Genomic DNA, 22,344 nt, shown 5'->3' with positions numbered 1-22,344 from the left:
GGCCCACAATGGCAGCGACTGTTCATGTCCTCCCTATTCTCGTTTCATATGAAACAGATGCAATAGCACTGAAAATCCCACTGAATCGAAAATATGCCAGACTGCTGTCTCAAAAATCCATCAAAATCTTCTAAAAAATTTATATAAATTTCAAATCAGCCAAAACTACCAAGGCGGTTTACAATAAAATTACACACAAAATTACAAAAAATAATAAAACAGAAAACAAACTCATAAAATTGCACATCCATTAACATGTTAATAGTCACCATATTCTGCAATGATATCCACTTCCAAATGGTGGACCCGGGTCTTCGTACCTCCTGCATGGTCTATCTTTTCTAACCACAGATGCTATCCAGTTGAGGTTGGGGAGCACATTTCAGCAATCTTACACTCAGGGGGAAATTGAACTCTAAGAACAGAGCTTGCAATCCAAACCTACTAGAACTCTGATGCCGCTTTCAATGCTTTGAAAGTATGCCATCCAGTAGTGCAGATATGAATGGACAACCAAGTAGCGATGTGCTACAATCAATAGGCGAACAGGCTTATACATTCTTTGTCAAAGAGGATGCAAATTGGGAAATTGCACAGAACATATTACTTCCCCTGAGCTACACCTTCCAGGCAGGCAAAATCAAATAGATATTATGAGCCAACGGTCTTCAGCTCCATGATTGATCACTAAATGAGACCAATAATTCTTCCATTAATTTTGGGTTGCAAATGCATCCTTAAGGTCAAGAATTTTATTTTCTTTGCAACCTTCAGCTTGGGATTCCCCCTTTTGTGTGGTTGATATAGTCATGCTTGTCCATGGAGAAGTGAAGTTGCTTTCCTGTAACACGTGTTCTCTATAGATAGCTGGTCAATTCAGCCACACAATCACCATCCTCCTCCCCTAGAGTTATAGTATAGTTTGTGATTAAAACAGACTTTCGTGGGGCAGCTTTTATGGTTGAATTGTCTTGTCTACGGAGAACATCTGTTACAGGTAATGCAACACTGTTTTACTCATTGCCAGCTTTGAATTTCACTGGCAGAATTTCTGTAAACCAACTTATACAACTTCTATTAGCTTGTGGTGGAGGGAACTGAGCTTAAGTCCTATCCTTGCTTAAAATTGGTAACAATATATTCAAGTCTGAAGTATAACATAGTAAATGACATCAGATAAAGACTAGAGCTATTTACGGTTGTCATCGCAGTTCCGTGTGGGTTACCCCAAGCAACACAATGACAGTAGTATGACTGCTTTGTGCTTCCAGGAATGAACTGCCAGTCATGCAGGTTATCCAGTGTTTCATTCTCTCTCTCCAGAGATCCTATGTTTCTCTGTTTCTTTTCTTTTTTAATTACATTTCCATTTTAGTTCCCACCACCTCTGGAAGTACATTCCAGGCATCCACCATCTTGTGAAAAAAAATACTTCCTGACATTGCTTCTGAGTCTACCTCCTTGCAGTATCACAAGACCACCTGTTTTTACAATTTCTTTTCCACTGAAAAAGGTTTGCTTCTTCTGCATTAATATCTTTCAGGCATTTAAATGTCTGTATTCGTATCGCTCCTCCCCCAAAACCTGGTCTCTCCTCATGCTTTATACCACATTCAAGAATCGGTGCCAGCTGAAGCACAGTACCACTTGCTCAGACAGAGATGTGAGCCTCCTACTCCAGGTCATGAACAACTTCCGTCCCTGTCTACCTGATCTTACTAAAAAAAAAAATCATCCATTACTGAACTTGGCATTCTCACCTATATCTAAGTTACAATAGTAATATCTTGTTGCTATATCACTGCAAGCTGTATCATGTAACAACAGTTTATGAAATGACTTTTCTGAAATCAAGTCTCATGAAATGCTACAATACTTGTTCAGTGCATATGGTCCCATATCTTGCCACATTTCCACAGCACCTTTTTAAACGAAAGCTCATGTAACTGTAGGACACCGAGTGAAATTGTCTTGTAGTCTTTTGAGCTCCTCCCTCTGTTTCCCAGCATGTATTGCATACTATAACTTGTTTATTAATATCTAGGTCATATTATAAAAAAAAGTTCTATACTTACCAAAACTTTGTCATATATTTTATCTTTTACTGTGACTGCAATGTTTCCAATTCCCTCGTCAGTAACATCTTCAACAGAACGAGCAGAAGAGTACTTGGATGACCTCCTCCTCCTCGTGTGTTCTTCACGTTCATGCTGTCAAATCAAAATTGAAGCATATGTCGCAGCAAGTAAACAACAAAAACCCACACACACTATCGTTCATAATAGGCCACCAAATGTGTTTTTAACACTATTTATTGAATTTTTCACCCTAAATTTGTTTGCTAATAAAATGAAGCTGATTACCTGCAAGAGACATCCTCTGTATAGAACAGTCCACCAGTCGCAGGAGCGGGTCACGGGACCCCAGCAGCGCGAAGCAGAACACGTTTTCCAGAACTTTCGGCAAAGGGTGAAAGCCTTTGCTGTAACACGTGTGGGATTTGCTGCGCTGCAGCAGCCCCACTGGCCAGTCTGTTTCTGTTTAGCCAAGCCTATGGTGGGGAGAGAACTACCGAAAGGAGGAGCCAGGCTGCGTGCAGCCTGGTGAACTGCTTTTTGTAGAGAGCACCTGTTAAAAGGTAAGCGACTTCTTTTCTCAGAAGGCAGGTTCACCAGTCACACAAGTGAGAATCCCTAACTAAGGGTTCCCTTCCATTTAAATTAAAAAAAAACAAAAAAAAGCACAGAACAAGAAAATTGCCAGCAAGCAATTTTTTTTATTTTTAAATAATGAACAAAAAATGGGGAAAACCCAAAATCATTAAAAAAAAAGTGCCCTAGAAAGGAAGGGGGTTTGGATTCTACCCCTCGAAAAGGCCATCAAGCATGGAGAGTCCAAAACTATCATCTCAATAAGTTTTGTATGTATTTTATCACTGTGATGTTGACTGTATCTGTTTTATATTATGCACCGCTTAGAGATTATTATTTAGCATGTAAAAACAATTCTGTTAATCTGTTAAATGAGAGGTTATGTTCAGATTGTGATGTAACTGAACTCCAAACCACAGTCTTGCACATCTACTCAAGAGAAGTAGGACCTAAAAAGGGCAGTTAAGGGCACTTCCATATGTAAAAAGCATTTTAGCAACACAAATCAGTTGTCTGAAGTTTGCCCACCGTGTATGCTGATAAAAGCAAGCACAAGTTCCACAACACGCTTACTTTTATCTGCATTGTACTGGAGGCCTTCCTGGTGCAGAGTTAGGTCGGGGAAGAAAAGTTTGGATTTTCAGAATTATGCATGTAATTTTATTTAGAAAAGGTAGCCACAGAAATAGCAGGTACAAATCTTGGCAAAAATTGGTGCAAAGAGTACCTGCAGACTTTGCAGCTGTGTGGTAGTATGAAAATTGCTCCCTAAATGGACAACTAGTGCTACCATGGCTCTAACAGAGTGGGGCCTCGACATGCCCCATCTAAGGTAAATCCTTCCCAGGTGCAGTCTGCCATTGTATTGGAAATAGTGCAAGGTCTATTGGGGGGGGTCAAAAAAAGAAAAGTCTGGAGTTTCTAAGGGCTTGAATCCACTCCAGATATAAGAGAGCAGCTCTTTTGCAATCAAAAGTATGACCAGCCTCTTCACCCTTATGGGCTCATGGCCTAGGAGAGAATGTTGGTAGGACAACTGACTAAGATGAAAGTTCTACACGACCTTAGGCAGGAACTTGGGATGCATATAACGCATCTCCCTCTTACGATGAAATCTAGTACACAGTGGATAAGTTGCTAGGGCCTGCGGCTTGCTGAGTCTGTGAGCTGAAGTGACTAGCAAAGAACAACCTTCCAGAACAGGCACTCAAGCTCACCAGAGTTCAGAGGCTCATAAACTCTTAAGAGGTAGAAACCAGAGGTCTACACCCTATCATTCCCAACCCCAAAATAGTACAGCACCACAGCTGACAAAACAAGGACTTGCAGAGCACAGCTGCTGCCCTTAGGTACATGCTCTCTCCTCTTGCTGGTAAATCTACCCCTGCATAGGGGGCTATCATCTGGATCAGTGGTTCTCAACCGGTGTGTCGCGACACACCAGTGTGTCGCCAAGCACCGGCAGGTGTGTCGCGGCTCCCGGTGTTCCACTGCCCGGCTTGTGGTTCCCTTCTCCCCAGGGGCGGGGCTGAAGAATGGAGAGAGGCTGCGCGCCACCGCTGGAGGCCAGGCCGACGGGACCGAAGAAAGAAAAGATGCTGTGCGCCGCTGCCGGCGGCTGAAGAGCGGAGAGACCTGCGCCCCGACGCTAGCAGGGCCGAAAAATGAAGAGACCTGCGCGCTGACGCCAGCTGGGTCAAAGAATGAAGAGACACGCGCCGCCGGCGGTGGCTGAAGAGTGGAGAAACCTGCGCGCCGACGTCAGCGGGGCTGAAAAATGAAGAGAAGCTGCGCGCCGACGTCAGTGTGGCCGAAGAACGTAGAGATGCTGTGCACCATTGCCGGCGGCTGAAGAGAGAGAGACCCTGTGCACCTTGAGAGGTCAGGCCAGAGGCAGCTGAGAAGTGGAGGCCAGGCTTATTGGGCCAAACAACGAGAAGAAGCTCCATGTGAGATTGTGTGCCTGTGGTAGAATGGGTGCATGAGTGAGAGCTTGTGTGTGAGTGTGGTAGAATGGGTGCATGAGTGAGAGCTTGTGTGTGAGTGTGGTAGAATGGGTGCATGAGGTGAGAGATTGTGTGCCTGTGGTAGAATGGGTGCATGAGTGAGAGCTTGTGTGCCTGTGGTAGAATGGGTGCATGAGTGAGAGCTTGTGTGTGAGTGTGGTAGAATGGGTGCCTGGGTGCATGAGTGAGAGCTTGTGTGCCTGTGGTAGAATGGGTGCATGAGTGAGAGATTGTGTGTGAGTGTGGTAGAATGGGTGCCTGGGTGCGTGAGTGGCAGCTGTGTGTGTGTATGTGTTTGTGTTGGAATGCATGCCTGGTTGCATGAGTGAGAGCTTGTGTGCCTGTTGTAGAATGGGTGCCTGAGTGTGTGAGTGGCAGCTTTGTGTGGATGTGGTAGAATGGGTGCATGAGTGAGAGCTTGTGTGTGTGGTACAATGGGTGCATGAGTGGCAGTGTGTGTGGTAAAATGGGTGCATGAGTGGCAGTGTGTGTGGTTGTAAGTGACAGAATATGTATGAGATTGTATGTAAGTGACAGAGCATGTGTGTGATTGAGAGAGACTGGTCAGGGAGGTGACTGGTATGTGTGTGTGAGGAAGAGATACTAGCTAGGGAAGTTACTAGTCTGTGTGAGACAGAGACTGGTTGTCACTGGTTGTGGGCCTTAAGGAAGAGGACTGTGAGGACAGAGCTTCAGCAGCCACTGCTGCTTCTGGTGGTGCTATTGGTCTGCAAGGGAAAGGGAGTAGGAGAGTTGCTGGAGAGGGTAAGTAAAGGAACCTTTTAAGTTTATTTTTCTTGATTGACTGCCATTTTAATTATTGGGTATTATGTGATGTGTCTGCTGTTTTGAAATATTTTGATATTTAGACAATTTTTATTAATTTTTATGAGTTTTTATTTGTTGGATGTTATTCTGTTCATCAGCTGTTTTGTAACATTTATTAGTATAGTTTTACAATTATTTCTAAGTGGGTATCTATAGCAGCTTGGCTTGTTCTGTTTTCCCACTAGGAGGTGGTAAATAACTGTCTTTCATAAGGAGGGGTATTGTGCCTGCCAGTAAAGAGTTTGTTTTGCTTTTACTGAGATGTCATCAGATCCAGAATATCTTTTTTGTATGGTGAGCTGTACGGGTAATGCCCTAGTTCTGCTCTGCACCCATTTTTGGGGGTCAACGTGGTTCCTGAGGATGCAGAATGTATATTTACATTTTGTCCCGTGACGGTCACATGTTCAGTGTGTCACGCATGTGAGAACCATCTGCCAGGTGTGTCCCGGCCGAAAAAAAGGTTGAGAACCACTGATCTGGATTACAACTACACTGATGTCCTGTAATTCACCAGAAGGCTTCAAGTGAAGCAATGCTGAATGAACCCAACAAGTAGAGGATGTACAGTGATGAGATTTCTGTCTATATATTACTGACAAGCAATATATAGACAGACCCCAACAAATATGGAAGTCCAGGTGGCAACAGTGTCTGCCAGGATGTAATCTTTTCCCACCAAGCATGTGTACTCCATGGTTATAACAAAGGAAGCAAGAGCATGTTCCTCCCTGCTGGTTAGGCAGAACATGACCTGATTATCTGCTTGGAAAAGGACAATTTTGATGGCCATCTAATTTATAAAAAGCCTTTAGAGTATTAAGGGTTGTTCTTAACCAGACGATTTTTGTAGTGATTTCTTCTGAAGGGTCCAGGGGCCTTGGATATGAGCCTCTTCGTAAGTGGGCTCCCCATCCCAAGTTGGATACATCTCCGGTAACAAAGGTTTGAGGAGAAATAGATTCACTGTTTGAGGTATTAGCAAATTTGAATGGGAGAGCTGTCCTGACAGGGAGTCTAAGCTGCAACACAAATGCTATCCTGAAGACTTTGCAAGGCTTAATTCTATGGAGACTAAGGCCCACCTTGCCTAACTCATATGGAAATAAGCCACAGGAGTCACAGGCTGTGAAGAAGCTATTAGGCCCAGCATCTGTAACAGACCAAGCTGATGTCTGTTGTCTCTACATTATCTGACTCACTAAAGCCACAATGTTGTTTGCTCTATTGGTAGGAAGATACCCAGTGGCCCAAGTCAAAACTAGCAAAACCCTAATGAATTCAGATTGAGGCCACAGCTTTAAATAATACTTGGGGTAACTATAGCAGCCGCAAAACCCAGATGATTCACATCATTTGCCTTTGACTGAGGTGTGTTCTTTTATCAACTGATCATCCAGATGGATTCCCAGGTTTGCAAAGAGAAGCCATGACGACAACCTGACATTTGGCAAAAACATGTGTAAAAATTGCAGTGTTCATACAACAAATCTGTGATAATCTCTGTGGGAACAGGCCTTCTGAAGATCCAGTGAAGAAAGCCAGTTTCTTCTTTCTAAATGTGGAATAATGATGTTCAGGGAAATCTCACTTTTCTTTTCAGAAAATGTGTTCAAGGCCCTTCAATCTCGAACAGGTCTGCATCCTCCTGTTTTTGGGGACCAGGAAACACTGAACATAAATCCCTGCTTCTCTTCTGCAGTGAGACAAGTTCAACTACTTTAGCCAGTGCAAGGGAAGAGACTGCCAATCAGAATATGTCCTGGTTTTTGTAATCAATAGATGTACTCTGTAGTTTATGATCCAAAAAGTCCAGTTGTCAAACTCTCTCTTACAGGAAGGTCCTCCAAAACTGACTATGTGACTGTCATTCCTGGATCCAGTCAAAACCTCAACCCTGGTTTTGACTGGATGGCAGTATACGGTTTTGAGTTCTTTTGATCTGGATGGTATGATCTTCGGTTCCGTTAGCATCTATTTTGAGAAAGAGACTGCTTCTTCAGGAAACTATGCTGGTTTCTTCAAGATGCCAATGTCAGCTCAAATGTGCAAGTAAAGAGGGCTTGAAGCATGGAATAGTGATCTTTATGTTATCTAATACTTCCTTAACCTTATCTGCAAAGGTCCCTGCCAGATGGCACATCAGTAGAAGTTTTCTGTACATCTTCACAAAGTTCTGATGCTTGCAGGCATAAATCAGCAAGAGTCAATAGCCAGTACAGAAGCTCTTCATGCCATGTCACACAAAGGTCATGCAAACTAGGTCTTTCTTGCATTCTTCACAACTTTCCACGAAATCATGAAATTTGTTTTGCATTACGGGGGAGATAAATTTAGCAAGACTATCTTCCAAAAAGGTATACAAATATTCAACCATGTAGGGGTTGGCAAAATATGAGAAACCATAGCACAGCATTTTGATAACTCCCAATAAAGTCCAAGGTCTTAAGTTCATGACCTGGAGATAGCAAGGAAAGGGTCACTACTTTTGGCACTTTTGAGGGTAGATTCAAACCACCAGGCTGATGTGGCAGCTAATCAAAACTTGATAATGCTTAGGACATGGCATATTATGTCTACTTTCTCATTCAGAATATGTTATCTAAGGTCTTCGCACATGCTGGAATAGAGAAGGTAGCTAGGTGTTGCCACCAACTCTTTCAGGGCAGACCTTAGCCATTCTTTGAATCAATCCAGTGAATAAAACTTCCTCATGTAGATAAGGCCAGCTGCAGGTGCCACTGCTTCTACCACCGCTGCCGTTCCCACTGGGCTTGAACGTACTGATAGCCCGGCGGCAACGGCAGCAGGGAAGGAAGAGCAGCGGGAGAGACCGGGAGCACGCAACACACCTGCCGGTGCTTGGCGACACACCGGTTGAGAAGCGCTGTTCTAGGGAATTACAGACCAGTGAGTCTGACATCTGTGCCAGGCAAAATGGTAGAAACTATTAAAGAACAAAATTGCTGAACATATAGACAAGTATAGTTTAATGAAACAAAGCCAACATGGAATTAGCCAAGGGAATTTGCCTCACAAATTTGCTAAATTTTTTTGAGGGCATAAACAAACATGTGGATAAAGGTGAGCCAGTTGATACAGTGTATCAGGATTTCCAGAAAGCATGACAAAGTCGCCCATGAGATATTTCTTAAGAAATTAAAAAGTCATTGGATAGGGGGCAGTGTCCTATGTATTGTGGATTGCCAACTGGTTAAGAGATAGAAAACAGACAGTAGGGCTAAATGGTAAATTTTCCCAATTGAAAAGGTGAATAGTGAGTGCCCCAGAGATCTGTTCTGGGACTACTGCTTTTTAATATATTTATAAACAACTTGGAAATGGGAACAAGTGAGGTGATCAAATTTGCAGATTACACAAAATTATTCAAAGCTGTTAAAAGATAATTGTGAGACATTGCAAAAACTGGGAGAGTGGGCATGCAAATGGAATTTAATGTAGACAAGTGCAAAGTGATGCACTTAGGGAAGAGTAACCCAAATTATAGCTACACAATGCAAGGTTCCACATTAGAAGTCACCACTCAGGAAAAGGATCTAGATGTCATCGTTGAATATACGTTGAAATGTCCTGCTCAGTGAGCAGCAGCAGTCAAGAAACCAATAGAATGCTAGGGATTATTAGGAAAGGACTGGAGAATAAAACAGAGAATATCATAATGCCTCTATCGTTACATGGTGCGACCTCATCTTGAGTATTGTGTGCAGTTCTGGTCGCCACATCTCAAGAAAGATATAGCAGAATTAGAAGAGGTACAGAGAAGGACGACCAAGATGATAAAGGAGATGGAACAATTCCCCTATGAAGAAAGGCTAAAGAGGTTAGGACTCTTCAGCTTGGAGAAGAGTAGCTGAGGGGAGATATGATAGAGGTCTATAAAATAATGAGTGGAATGGAACGAGTAAACGTTAATCAGTTGTTTACTCTTTCGAAAAGTACAAAGACCAGGGGACACACAATGAAGTTACTAGGGAAAACATTTAAAACTAATGAGGAAATTTTTTTTTTTACTCAACACATAACACTGGGCAACAATGAAAGTGTTACTGACCTAAAAAGGTCCTACTCTGTAGTATCTTGATGTGCTGAACACAAATATGACCATGAAAAGTTTTTATTGGCTCTCGTTTTGAAGATATTTAATATAGTTCACCTTCTATGTTTAGTCATGTAAGTTTATCCAGTAGGACTGTAAATAAGCCTAGAAGGATGTAATATTGCATCATATTGCATAATACCATCATGCACACATCATCCAGAGTTTATTATATCATTTTCTGATGCAATGCAGTTCTACTGCCATGCTGCTGCTGAGTAAGCTGACGTCAGCAGTGTACTATATGAAGCCCAGTCAGAAAGGGTGAGCATTTGAAATATTCATGCTTGCTGACTACTGCTGGACACTCCGCAGAGATGCTCCCAAACAGGTGTACAAGAGACAAGCAAAGAAATCTAAGACGTAGTCTATGACTTCATTTTTCAAACGGTATTAACCGTAGGTCTCCTACTATTGGCATACAATTCAAGATGTAATTATATTATTGCATATTACAAAAACTAGAGCCAATTTTGTATTTTCACAGTCACATTTGTGTTTAGCACATGGAAATGTATAAGAATTGAGTAATTTCATTTCCGTAACATGACGACTTTTGTGAAAATTTGTTGCCCAGTGAAATTCTGCAAGTTGTTGCCAGAGTATTTGGTGAAAACTATTAGTGTAGCTGTGTTTAAAAAAGGTTTGGACAAGTTCCTGGAAGAAAAGTCCATTAAGTTAAAGTTGCAGAAATCCACTGCTTATTCTTGGGATAAGAAGCTTGGAATTATGTACCCCATTGGTATCCTGCCAGGTACTTATGACCTGGACTAGCTAATGTTGGAAACCGGATACCGAGCTTGATGGACCTTTTGTCTGACCCAGTATGGCAAGTCTTATGTTCTTATTCCAGGCAACTGTTTGGAGTGTCTCTCTCCTGATGCAAGGGAATAAAGGGCAAGCACATGCTTCTTCTTAACAACGATCATAAAGAAAACAGGTTTGCCAACAGCAGTTTACAGGTAAAGCAGAGTACGGCAGTATAGCATTTTATGGGGTGATGTTTCTGCAGAACTGCTACTGGGCAGGGCAAGGGGAAACCACTCAAACACCTCATCAGAAGCCAACTATTTTCCAGTCAGTTCCTAGTCTACAGGCCCCTCCTTTCCTTTTACTTTTCAGGCAAAAAGGACACATTGCATCTCTAGACAGGCACTTAAACTGAATAAATACCTCACTTAGAGTTCTCTTCAAGAGATTTTTTCTCCTGCATCTGTCCAGATGTTCAGCAAATCTGACAGCAGACATCGTAAAATTCTCCAGGGCAAAGTTCTCCGGTGGGCGCGCACTCCTGGTGGGATTAGTGCGACGCTCAATCTGGCCTCCTTCCGTGAACACCTTCCTCGGTGTCTTCTTCTGTTTCTAGAGAGACATCAAAATGAAAGTCTGCACTGTCACCCCTCTTTTTCAGAGGCTGGGAATTACAGACAGACGTGTTCTTTCAGTTCATGTAACTTACAGAAGGGGTGGCACTGGGCATTTTCATTGGAAACAGCTCAGGCATGGAGTTCAGTTCTGCAAATAACTGGGCAAGCTGAAGTAAGAAAAAAAAAAAAAAAAAAAAAACAGACGCACTGTATTAAAACATCCATAATGAAGAATTTTAAATATGGCCAACAAATGGACCTAAGAAACTAGACTTAGTTCTCTTATAACAATTGGTGCTTCTAGAAATGGTCATCATTTTCCTGGATCCTTCTTCTGTGGTGGGTAGAGGGTGGACGTTATCACTAAAATAAGCCCAAAGCTGTCTGACTGCAGTTGTAAAGCAAGTAAAACATTTGTTTCATATTCAGATATTCTTCTGAGCCAACTTCTATCATTTCCTTTCTACAGAAGATTAATTAGGCATACAAGATCTCATTTAAAAAAAAATTTCTCCCTGTTTAGAGAAAGGAAGGAAGAAACCCTTTCAAATGCTGGGTCTGCAGTACATTTGTCTCATCCAACTTATTCCAAATTCTTGTTTTCAGTGGTGTGGTACACAGTAGTTTAGAACAGCAGCTACAAGCAAATAGTTAGAAACAAAATGTGGAATATAGACTTGCTATTCTTCTCCTGCCTGTGTCTTAGGAAGATCAGAACATAAGGGATGCAATGTAAAGAAGAAACATTTGCAAGCAAACAAAAAAAAAAAAAAAGTAGTATTTGTGAAATGACGACATTTACCCTCTCAACAAAACTAGCCATAAGCGCAACCATGACACATCTAAACAAACACTGGGATAGATCTGCACTTTACATGTGAAATAAACCATGCCGTACAATAGAAATGCATTTCTAATCACGTCGCACCACTTACCATGGCTTTGTTTTCCTTAATATTCATTGCCCTCTTAAGCAAAGCACTGGAAGTTTCTTTGTTCATCTCACTGTCCTCTTCTGAGTCGGATCCAAAGGCCTCTGTCATTTTCTTCCCCTTTTTGTTACTTTTCCTGCTTCCAAAGACTTGGGACTTCTCGTTTTTATGCCCTAGCTTGGAGTATGCCAAGTCATCCTTGTTCCTCCTCACTGTTTTGTTCATGGTTTTAAAGGGGAACTGAAAGGCCACCTGAAGACCAAAGCTGCTTCTCTTGGGGGGAGTCTCGTCTTCCTCCTCTTCACTGCCAGTTAATCTATCATCATCCGTATTCTCTTCATCACTTACTTCTGACTCCATGAGCTAAAAAAAAAAAAAAAAAAAAAAAAAAAAAAAGGTGCGTCACTGTTACCCGTACCCTTGCTTCTTTTTACACAAACACACAAGTCAGAGTCTTTCTAAGATGTTCCTTTCTTTGCCTACAGGACGTACAAGAAAGCAATGAAACAAAAGCTTCCATAAAGCTGCCGCCTCCCTGTACAGTTTGCAGGGGGTGCAGAGCAATGCTCTGCACCCCCTGCAAACAATTAACACTTCTGTTGCTTCTGGCTCTCGTCATTCACCCAACTATTCCCCTCAAACATTCAGTTCTTACTTTGCTATGAATGAAGTTTACGAACATAGAGACTCTTGAACTTAAGACTCACCAGCTACCCCCCCCCCCCCCCCCCGTCACTTCAGAGCCAGTTTAAAGCCTTTTCATTACACAGTATCTGTTTCTGCCTGCAAGTACAGTTAGCAAGCTCCACTTATATACGGAGAGCACATTGGAACACTTATTAAAGAAAAACCAGGCTATAAATATACCATGGTTATTATCCTTCTCTTGTTCTTTGTAAAAATGAAAGCATTTCAGAAGATTCTTGCAAATTATTAGACAGATGCTGTAAAAACAACATAGTGGCGGCTTTGCACTGTTCAGGTCATGACAAAGTTTAAGCTTTGAAAAGCTGCTGAGAAAATGCTGTTTACCTCCGGTTCGCTTGGCATAAATCCTTCAAAATCCTCACTTTCCGATTCTGTATCTTCCGTAAAAATCTTCTGGAGCTCGTCAGAGATGTACCTGGGCTGAAATCAAAAGATCCTGATGCTCAAGTGCACAAGGAAAGAGCGCGCGCGCACACACACACACACACAAAGTATGCAATGACTGTGACAAATTTAAAAGAACCAATTCAAAACTAACTGGACCTGTTACTGGCTTCTAACACTATAGTTACACACGATGACTTCAATGAAATGGACAAGTTGCCCGCCTCCCCGCCCATGTAAAACCTGTACCATATAAGACAATCAAAGGAGCCACCATTTCACTTACAACTGTGTGCAAAGGTTTAGGCACCCATGGTCAAACTACCAGTATATGTTTCAATGAATCTCTAAGTGAAGAGCAGCTGACAATCTATGCAAGGCTAAACAGGACATCTTTCTGCAAAATGTTAAAGCTAAATTTACTGATTTTAACAGACTGAAAAATAAAACCCTGAATATGGCATGTGCAAAGGTTCATATATTACTACTTTTTATTTTAAGTTATTAAGGCCCAAAAGGTTAATTAATTTAAGACCATTCCACAGCTGAACAAATACTCTGACCCAGTTAATCTCTCAGATTATGATTCTTTTTCTACTTTCAAAAACCATAGGCTCCTCAAAGCAGTGGTCAGAGTATTTCAAAATGAAGATAATTCATTCTTACAAAGCAGAAGGCAGCTCTATATTTATTTATTTATTTTTATATACATATAAAAAAGTGTAACCCCCTGACAGGGCAAATAAAACTGAGGTGTCTGATGCCTGTTTTGGAGCGAAACACCAGTCTCTTGCTGGGTTAACTAAAAATATGGTCAAACAGATGGAGTAGTGGACCCAAGGGCATTATTGTCCAAGCTGGAAAGGGAGAGATAACCGCACCTGCCTCCTCCTCTGTGACCCCCTCCGACTACTCCCACCAAACCTTGAACACAGCATTATATGGTGTTAAGAATATCTCCTCTAGAGTATCTCCTTACCCAACCCTCTTAGAGAGGACAGAGCCCCACCAAACATTCCAGCCAAAACCTTCCCATTATTTAACATACACCACGTTCTTTTACCACACCCTCTGTCATCTAGTGGTCATTCGATGTAATTGTCTCATCAGTACTTTCCCATAAGGCAGGGGTGGCCAACCTTTCAGGCACCAAGAGCCAGGAAATCAGGATGCACAGTACCAAAGTGCCTCACAATTCAAAAGATGAAGGGTTGTTGGGGGTTGGAGGCCCCCCTCCTAATAGTATCTCTCCTCTCAATCCCCCCCATCAGTCTCTTTCTCAAGCCCTCTACCTTGTCCCCACCAGTCTTTTGTCAATCTTATTCTGCTCCCACTAACCTCTCTTAATCCCCCAAGTCTCTCACAAATCCTTCCACCCTGTCTCCCCAAGTCTTTCAATCCTCTCATCCTATTCCCACCAAACTCTCACTCCTCCCACCTTGTCTCCACTGCCTTCTCAATCTCACACCCTGTCCCCACTTGTCTCTGGTAAATAACACAAAGGCTATAAAATGGCCCTTGTACTTAATGAACAATATAGCACGATAAGGACACCAATTAACAATATACCATATTACACTGCATCAAGTTTAACATGCATATAATCAACTATCTTCACAAATTGAAAATGTTTTATATATATATATATATATATATATATATATATATATATATATATATATATATATATATATATATATAATACCCAAAACTAAAGTATTTGGGAAAGAAAAGCACTATTGCTTCTTATTGAATGAATTCAAAAGATTGCATTATTCAATTAAAAATTCTTTATACTTTATTGGAAATATAACATTATATTTAACTCCTTTTATAAAACCTACCTACATCTAATACAAATGTTTTGGACTACTCAATTTAGATCACACTGTCAATGTCCACAAACATACAATCTTAAATTCACCCTCAAATCTATGCTGCCTCTAATCGCAACTCTATCCCTCATTCACCCAAACCCCCCCAAAAAATAGATCTTTTACTTCAGTATGGTTATTGGTCTTCTTTCGTGAGAAACACCTCTAGATTTTCCAACCTCTATGTTTGATGTAATTTATTACTACTTAATAATGTGTATGAGACCAAGTCAAAAGGCTTGGTCTCAAATAACCCTTTCTAGCGTTCACACAGATGGTCCTCAGGTCTTCTTAGCAGGTGTCCCACTTCAGTTTTGGGTATTTTATGCTAATTTCGCCATGGGTAAAGGCCCTGCACGTGAGGCCTAAGACAGTTAAGTCTGCAATTTCTACAAGAAAACACACTATAAGCAGGGACTTAATCAGCAGACAAGATGGACAAAATTGTAGGGAAAAAGCTATCAACTGGAATCTGAAATATATCCCATAATTAACATAGGGCCTTACCCATTGGCCCATTTCCTTCTTTCCAATGTTATGAAGGTAAAAGTGTCAGGTTCAATGCCCCTATATATAAGCAAAAAACTAAATAAGTAAAAGAACCTATCCCTCAGATTCAAAGTATTAAAATAAATTTAAAAATAATGAACCCAATGTATTATATTACACAATTTTATATAAAACAGAACATACTAAACATGTCACAAAACTATAATAAAGGCACACCTTCTTGGTACTAGGTACTACCCAAAACAGTGGTTTTTAGGTTTGTAACGGCTTGTGCCGGTTAGGTAATATTTGGGTATATTGCAATGGGTAATCAGGATTATGAAAATAGCCCTTGTTAGCATTTTAACAGCTTTGGGGGTTAAGTAACATCAGGGCTCACGAGCCTGGTTAAAAATTAGAGCTGTAATGGCTTACACTGAATAGGGTGCAATATACTGAAAGCAGACTGTGTTGGCTTTCAGAACTGTAATGGCTTTTGGCCAATTTAGCTGGGTCTTTTTTTTCTCTTTATAATTTTACAATACGAGTACATGTACCGCATAGAAATTTAAGATCAGCAAACAAAGCACTCTTAACTATCCTGTCAGTAAAAACGGCAAGACTGGCCCAGGTCAGGGAGCGAGCTATATCACTGACCGGTCCCATTTTATGGAACACTATATGCCTCTAGAACTAAGACTACAAAGAAATCTCAAACTGTTTAAAATAAATCTGAAAAACTGGCTTTTCAAACAAGCCTTTTACAAAAAGAACGGTGAAAATAAATAAGGTACAGCTGGCATAAAGCGCCCAACATATAATCTCCAGATACCACCTGGAAATTATTTTTATCACACTGATAATCGTAAACACAAATGAAAAGTCTAGAATGAATTACAATTGCTTCACCCATGAGTCATGTATCAATAGGTAATATATATCATTATTCAACTAGTTTTTAACATTTCTTTGTTACCGAATACTACTGGCACCTTTTTTGTAAAGTACTAACTATATCCTAGTATATATGCCTTTTTTGTAAACCGTTATGATGGTAAATAACTTGATGATATAGAAAACATTTTTAAATAAATAATGCATACAAGAATTAATCTTGCACAAATAAATTAGGGCAAAAAAAAAAAAAAAAGAGATAACTAAAGGAAAAGCTAAACATTAATAAAGATCATAACAATTTTTTACCCTCAATACTCATCAAAAAAGGGAGCGAGAAGAGCTTTTGGAACAAGCTCAACGAGGAAGAGAAAAATTACCTGACATTTTTTTTCTATAACCGCACACTGCAAAAGTGCATAGGCTCTGGAGTGGAAGCAGGATGGTTTGCAATCCTACTGCCCAAAAGATGCTTTAATTGATTGGGTTCAAAGAAAACAAATTTGTTAACCTCCAGCTTAATAAACTGGGTATCGAAGGCAAACTTGATCCTCCAGGCCCAAAACAATTCCTCTCTACTGAAGAAAAGTTCTGTGTCTGATTTGAGTCTATCTAAAAAGATCAGGAAAAGTAGGTATTTTAGGACCTAGAAACAGAGTATTCTTATTACAGAAAAACAAAATCTCATAATGAAATTTTTATTTACTTCTGACACACTGGAAACTAAACAATGTGGCACAATCATTAACATCATTAAGTTCTTGGAAGAGCTAGTCAAATTAAAGTCTTCGAGAGGAACAGCAGGACTCGCAGAAGCTTCTTGTGTTCTAGAAATATTGGAGAAACAGTACATTTTAGAAAAGGAAAGTAAATGTGCATTGGTTAGTCCCAAAATTTCTTTTAAATACCTAACCACCAGTTCTTGAGAAATTAAGGGAGTACAGGGAAAATTAAGCAACTGCAAATTAAGAGGTAGATTTTAAAAGTCTTGCACACAAAGGGGCCACGCGGGAGCTATGCAAATTTTAAATAGTCGGGAAGGGCGTGCGTACACCGAGGTAAGCGTGCTCAGAAAAAGTAGGCGGGGCAGGGCATGGGTGTTCCAGAGGCGGGGCCAGCACAGACACCATAACTCCAAATTTTCCTCAGCCAGAGCACATATGTTATATGTGCCACTTTACCACAGGTCCTCATTGGGGGGAGGGAGACTTTATAGGGCTCAGTCTGATACTCTATACGGACCATTGAAAGGGACAGTTTGAATCAGGGTTACAGACATTCAGGAGGTATCCACTGTGAAATTTACATCTTTAAAGAATTTTAGACCTTATAAATGATGAAAAGGAAAGTGCCCCCTTACAATGGTCCATATATAAAGTACCAGACTGAGCCCTATAAAGAGTTTCTCTCTCTCTCTCTCCCTCTCCACCCCCCTCGATGTTCCCCAGACTCCTGCGCCTAATGAGGAGCTGTGGCAAAGTGGCACTCATGCAAAGTGCAGACATGCAGGCGTAGGTTATAAAATAGCGCGTATTTGTGTGTGCAGTGAGATACGCATGTTTATGGGCATATGTGAGGACCTTTTAAAATCTACCCGTAAGAATGCAGGATGGATTCTCCAAGAGTTCAAGATATCGCTTCATAGTAGAGCAAGCCAGCACAAAAGGTTGCTCTAAATTCCTTTGGGATAAGATTTTGAGACTCCAAAACTTTAAGCCTTCCATCATGATCCTCAAAAAGTGCCTGGCAGCGAGAAGCTTAGTTTTTTCTACAGCATTGGCCTCAATAAAAAAAAGATTAGACTCCCTTCACTGATAGATCTTTCCAGAAAAACAATAGCTTGCCATTCATCTTCAAGGCTTAGGTTGGCAGGTTTCTGTAATGGAGACTCTCCCAAAATCCCACCTTGCCCATATGATGGTCCCCCATCCCTGGTGCTGGACTTAAACCTTCAGATGCCAATACAGAAGGGCCGGAATTGCTGAAAAAGTCACTGCTGGAGGTGGAGGAGGATTGCGGATCTCAGGACACAATGCTGCTTCTGCCTTGGTCTGACCGACCATTGCTCCACTTTTGGATCCAGCAATGAGGGCTATACTTGAGTTATTCTGCATTATAGAGCCTGACATTTGGGGAATCGTTCATTGAATGGGGGCATGAGAAACTGTTGCCTTCTGCACTCTACCTTTCCTCTTCACCATAATCAAGGAAGAAAAATAAACAGAGCAAATAGGTTAAAAAAAAAAAAAGAAATAGTGACTGAACAAAATTGCCCAAGGGGGCGCATTGTTGAGCGCCTCGTTTTAAGCCACTAGCTCAAGCAGATGTAGTTGACCCCCACATTGAGTTAAAAGAGTTTTAAAAAAGAGTTTTAGTACTAGGGATAGGTTCCATTACCCTCAGTCATCCTCCTTGCTTCTCAACTCCAGCTGCTTTTGTGATCTTTATGCTATTCTCACCAATTGATAGCAATATCACAAGCTAACAGAATGAATGACAGGAACCTTGGAGTCAGGCAGGGGAAGAAAATGGACAAACCCAACCTCAACACAGATGTATTTTAGAGGAACACAGACCACGGGAGTCCCATGGCCAGAAATACACTCTAGAGCAGGGGTGGGCACTTCTGGTCCTAGAGGGCCACAAACCAGTCTGTTTTTCAGGATATCCCTAATGAATATGCATGAGAGAGATTTGCATGCACTCTGCCTCAGTTGTATGCAAATCTATGTCATGCATATTCATTAGGATATCCTAAAACCTCAACAGGTTTGTGGCCCTCGAGGACTGGAATTACCCACCCCTGCTCTAGAGGCAAGAGGATCCAGGGTCATGAAGTGCATGGGTGAATGAATCCATACCACAGCTGGGCATACTGCACCCACAAGAGCAGTTTACAACGGCACACACAAAAGAGCTAGTATTTTGCAAGGCAGATAGTAAATGATAAAGATAAAATCAGATATGAACCACCAACCAGATTTAAAAATTGCAAAACAGGTGGTTGTGATATAATACAGGTTGAAGACTGAACTGCATAAATCAGGGATTACATTTTTTTAAATCACTGAAGCATGCCAGGATGTTCAAGAAGCACAGTTGCAGATCCTCGGAGGTCAGGATGTGAGGTGCAACAGGTGTGAGAGCAGACCATTTTTGGTGAGTACCTGCAGGTACTTGACTGTCTGGATTTTCTGCAGCTCCCTATAAAATTGGACACATTTTTGTCGGTGTTGATCCTCTCCCACTAAGAGCTCTTGCAGCTTTTGGTAATTCAGCAGATCTGGATTGTTGGATTGCAGATGACTTATATAGTGCTGTAATTGCAGATAAACATAGAAGTCCCTAGGAGGGATTAAGAATGTCTCCAGTAGGTCTGAGAAGCAAACGATCAGTTGGTGGATACATCTTAACCCGTGAAAGCCAGATTGCCCCCTATGAGTAAGAAGTATCAGATAACCAATCACGAATGTGTCTCATCAGGCTGGCTAAATTGTAAAGCAAGAGGTTAGGGCAGTTGAGGCCCCCATCTGCCTTGGGTCACATTAATACATCCAGAGGAATTCTTGACTCCCCCCCCCCCCACAGGAATTGCTTTATTCCTCTGTTGATTTCCTCAATATCCTGTTTGGTAAGCCAGATAGATAACATATAAAAGGTGTAAAGCCATTTGGGTATTTCCATCATTTTTAGTAGATATATTTTACCAGATAAGGATAACGGTAAATTGCACCAGAGTTGCAGTCTGCTAACAGCTATTGCTTCTTTAGAGTGACATGTTCATAGAGCTTATCGGGGTTGGCTGGAATATGAATGCCTAGATATTTCAGATCCTGCGTGACCCATTTTAAGGGGAAAGGGCCTGACCATTGTGACCTTTATGTCCCTAATGCATCCAGTGCTTCTGATTTTTCACAGTTGATTTTTAGGCCAGCAAATTTTCCAAAAGCTTTCTGTATTTCCAAAGTTATGGGTAGTTCAGCTTGTGGCTTCATCTGCAAATGCCACTACTGTCAACTTACTTCCATTACCAGAGAATCCATGGATAACACTCGATCTTTTGAAGTAGAGTGTCTATAGTTAAGATGTACAAGATCGGAGAGAATGGGCAAACTTGTCGGTCTCCTCTGTGAATGGGGATAGGGCCTGAAATATGAGTATTAGCTATAATGTGTGATATTGAATTCCCTGTTACATGTAACAGGGAATTCAATATCACACATTATATAGCACATCACACATTATCACACATTATAGCAGTTACATGATTCCCTGTTACATGTAACTGCTTTTCTGCACTATTGTTCAAATTGTAAAGTTTATTTTAATTGCACCCCTGTTTCTTGTGAACCAGCATGATGGGACTATCGTCTTGAATGTTGGTATATAAAAAAACTTAAATAAATAAATAAAATAAATATTGGATTGCGATATAAACAGTGATGTACTGTATGATGGAGCCCTGAAACCCAAACCTCTGCAAAACAGAGAACATGTATTCCCAGGACACTGTCAAAATCTCAGAATCAAAGCCAGCTGCTAGAGTCTGGGTACCAGTATGCCTTGAAGATTTGATCGCCCTAATAAGCCTTATTACATGGAAGCTGGTATTTCAGTGTTTCACAAAACCAGCTTGGTGGGTAGTATGGTGCTGAGCCTTAAGGCTCAGCTACGTTCAAAGAGTTTCAGGTCATAGTTTAGAAGAGAAATTGGCAGATATGACAAAGTCAGCTTTGGATCCTTGCCTGGTTTAGGAAAGACAGTTATGAAAGTCTTGTTAAAGGTTGGAGGAAACTCATTTTTCTGACATGCATCTGGGAAGAAGTGGGTTAATGGATTAAGAAGTTGACATAGTATCTTGTAAAAATCCACGGGAAACCCGTCTGGACCCTGTGCTTTATGCGATTTCCCAGTTTTAATTACAAAATGGACTTCAGCTGCTGAGATGGGACGGTTGAGGCATTCCAGTTGTGTCTCATTTAACATGGGAAGTACGAGATTATGGAAAGATTGGTCTTCGTCTGAGGTGGTTCCCATCCGATCCTCTGCATATAAGGTTTCATAAAATTGCCTGAAGGTTTGACAGATTTCTGGGCTAGTCGTTAGTAGGTCTCCGGAGGTGTTTTTAGGCCTTTGATGCGTGATCTTCGTTGCCTAATAGTAACAAGCCTAGCTGGTAACTTTGCAGATTTGTTGCCATATCTAAAGGAGTGCTAGTTTATCTTTAAGGCTTTTTGTGCTCTGAGATGTAAGGTGGCATTCAGTGTGTTTAAGCAGGCCCGGTATAATTCTTTGTTTTGTTGAGTTGGATTGTGCGCTAAGTTGGACTTGGCATCCTGAAATCTCTGTTCTAGGTCTTAGATAGCCTTGTTCAGCTGTTTATTTCTGTTAGAGACATAAGCTATGATGTCTCCCCTCAGTACTACTTTGCTGGTTTCCCAAAATAAAGTGGGGTTCTCTTGATGTTGGAAATTATGCTGAACAAAAAGGTCCCATTTTTGTTCCAGAAATTTGTGGAAAAACGCCACGGTCTGGGGCATTGGGAGCATAAACGTTGCAGATGGTAAGGGGATTGCCTTCCAATTGGCCTTGCACAATAAGGTAGCGACCTTCTGGATCTGATATTTCTCTAGTGATCTCAAAATCAGTATCTTTGCTGATCAATATTGCAATCCCTCCTTTTTTACCTTTAGCAGGGGTGAAGAAACATGTCTGCACCCATTCCCTTCATAGCATTTAGATGCATTTCTTGAAGGCATACCAGGTTGGCCTTAAAACGCTTAAGGGTTTGGTATATTTTTTCCCTTTTTTATGTTGAGCCCAGGCCATCTATGTTCCAAGACAAATTCTGTGTTTACCCCGCATTGCCTGGTACAGCATTCGGTAGAGGGTTTATGAAACTTATAAGGATCACAGAGGAGGCCCCCAGCCTAGCCCCCTCTGCTTCAATGTGGCAGTGGTATAGTAAGGCGTTGCAAAAGAATTTAGCAGCGATTGCCCGAACTCCCCATATACCATTTGGGTAGGCGCTAATTTCTGAAAGTAAAATGTGCAGCTTGAATGTTGAGGGCGCTATTAGGTTCGGCGGGGTGGA

General features: G+C 41.2%; 1 protein-coding gene across 1 annotated transcript in view; it reads right to left on the bottom strand.

Moving 5' to 3' along the window:
• Positions 1-2,075: 2,075 nt before the first annotated feature.
• The window catches only part of LOC115082620 (cell division cycle-associated 7-like protein), a gene marked incomplete at its 3' end in the record, with an annotated part of 59,147 nt that continues 38,878 nt past the window's right edge, over positions 2,076-22,344 (bottom strand). Inside the window, exons 3-7 of the mRNA XM_029586830.1 lie at positions 12,934-13,029; positions 11,905-12,264; positions 11,062-11,136; positions 10,776-10,964; positions 2,076-2,210 (exon numbers count right to left, since the gene is read on the bottom strand). Of these exons, the coding sequence (XP_029442690.1) occupies positions 2,076-2,210; positions 10,776-10,964; positions 11,062-11,136; positions 11,905-12,264; positions 12,934-13,029 (855 nt within the window). The remainder of the gene's footprint in view (positions 2,211-10,775; positions 10,965-11,061; positions 11,137-11,904; positions 12,265-12,933; positions 13,030-22,344) is intronic.

This window comes from Rhinatrema bivittatum, unplaced genomic scaffold (genome assembly GCF_901001135.1).
Source record: "Rhinatrema bivittatum unplaced genomic scaffold, aRhiBiv1.1, whole genome shotgun sequence".
Taxonomy (NCBI): domain Eukaryota; kingdom Metazoa; phylum Chordata; class Amphibia; order Gymnophiona; family Rhinatrematidae; genus Rhinatrema; species Rhinatrema bivittatum.
The sequence above is the reverse complement of the archived record's forward strand: the minus strand, read 5'-3'. Positions and strand labels throughout refer to the sequence as shown.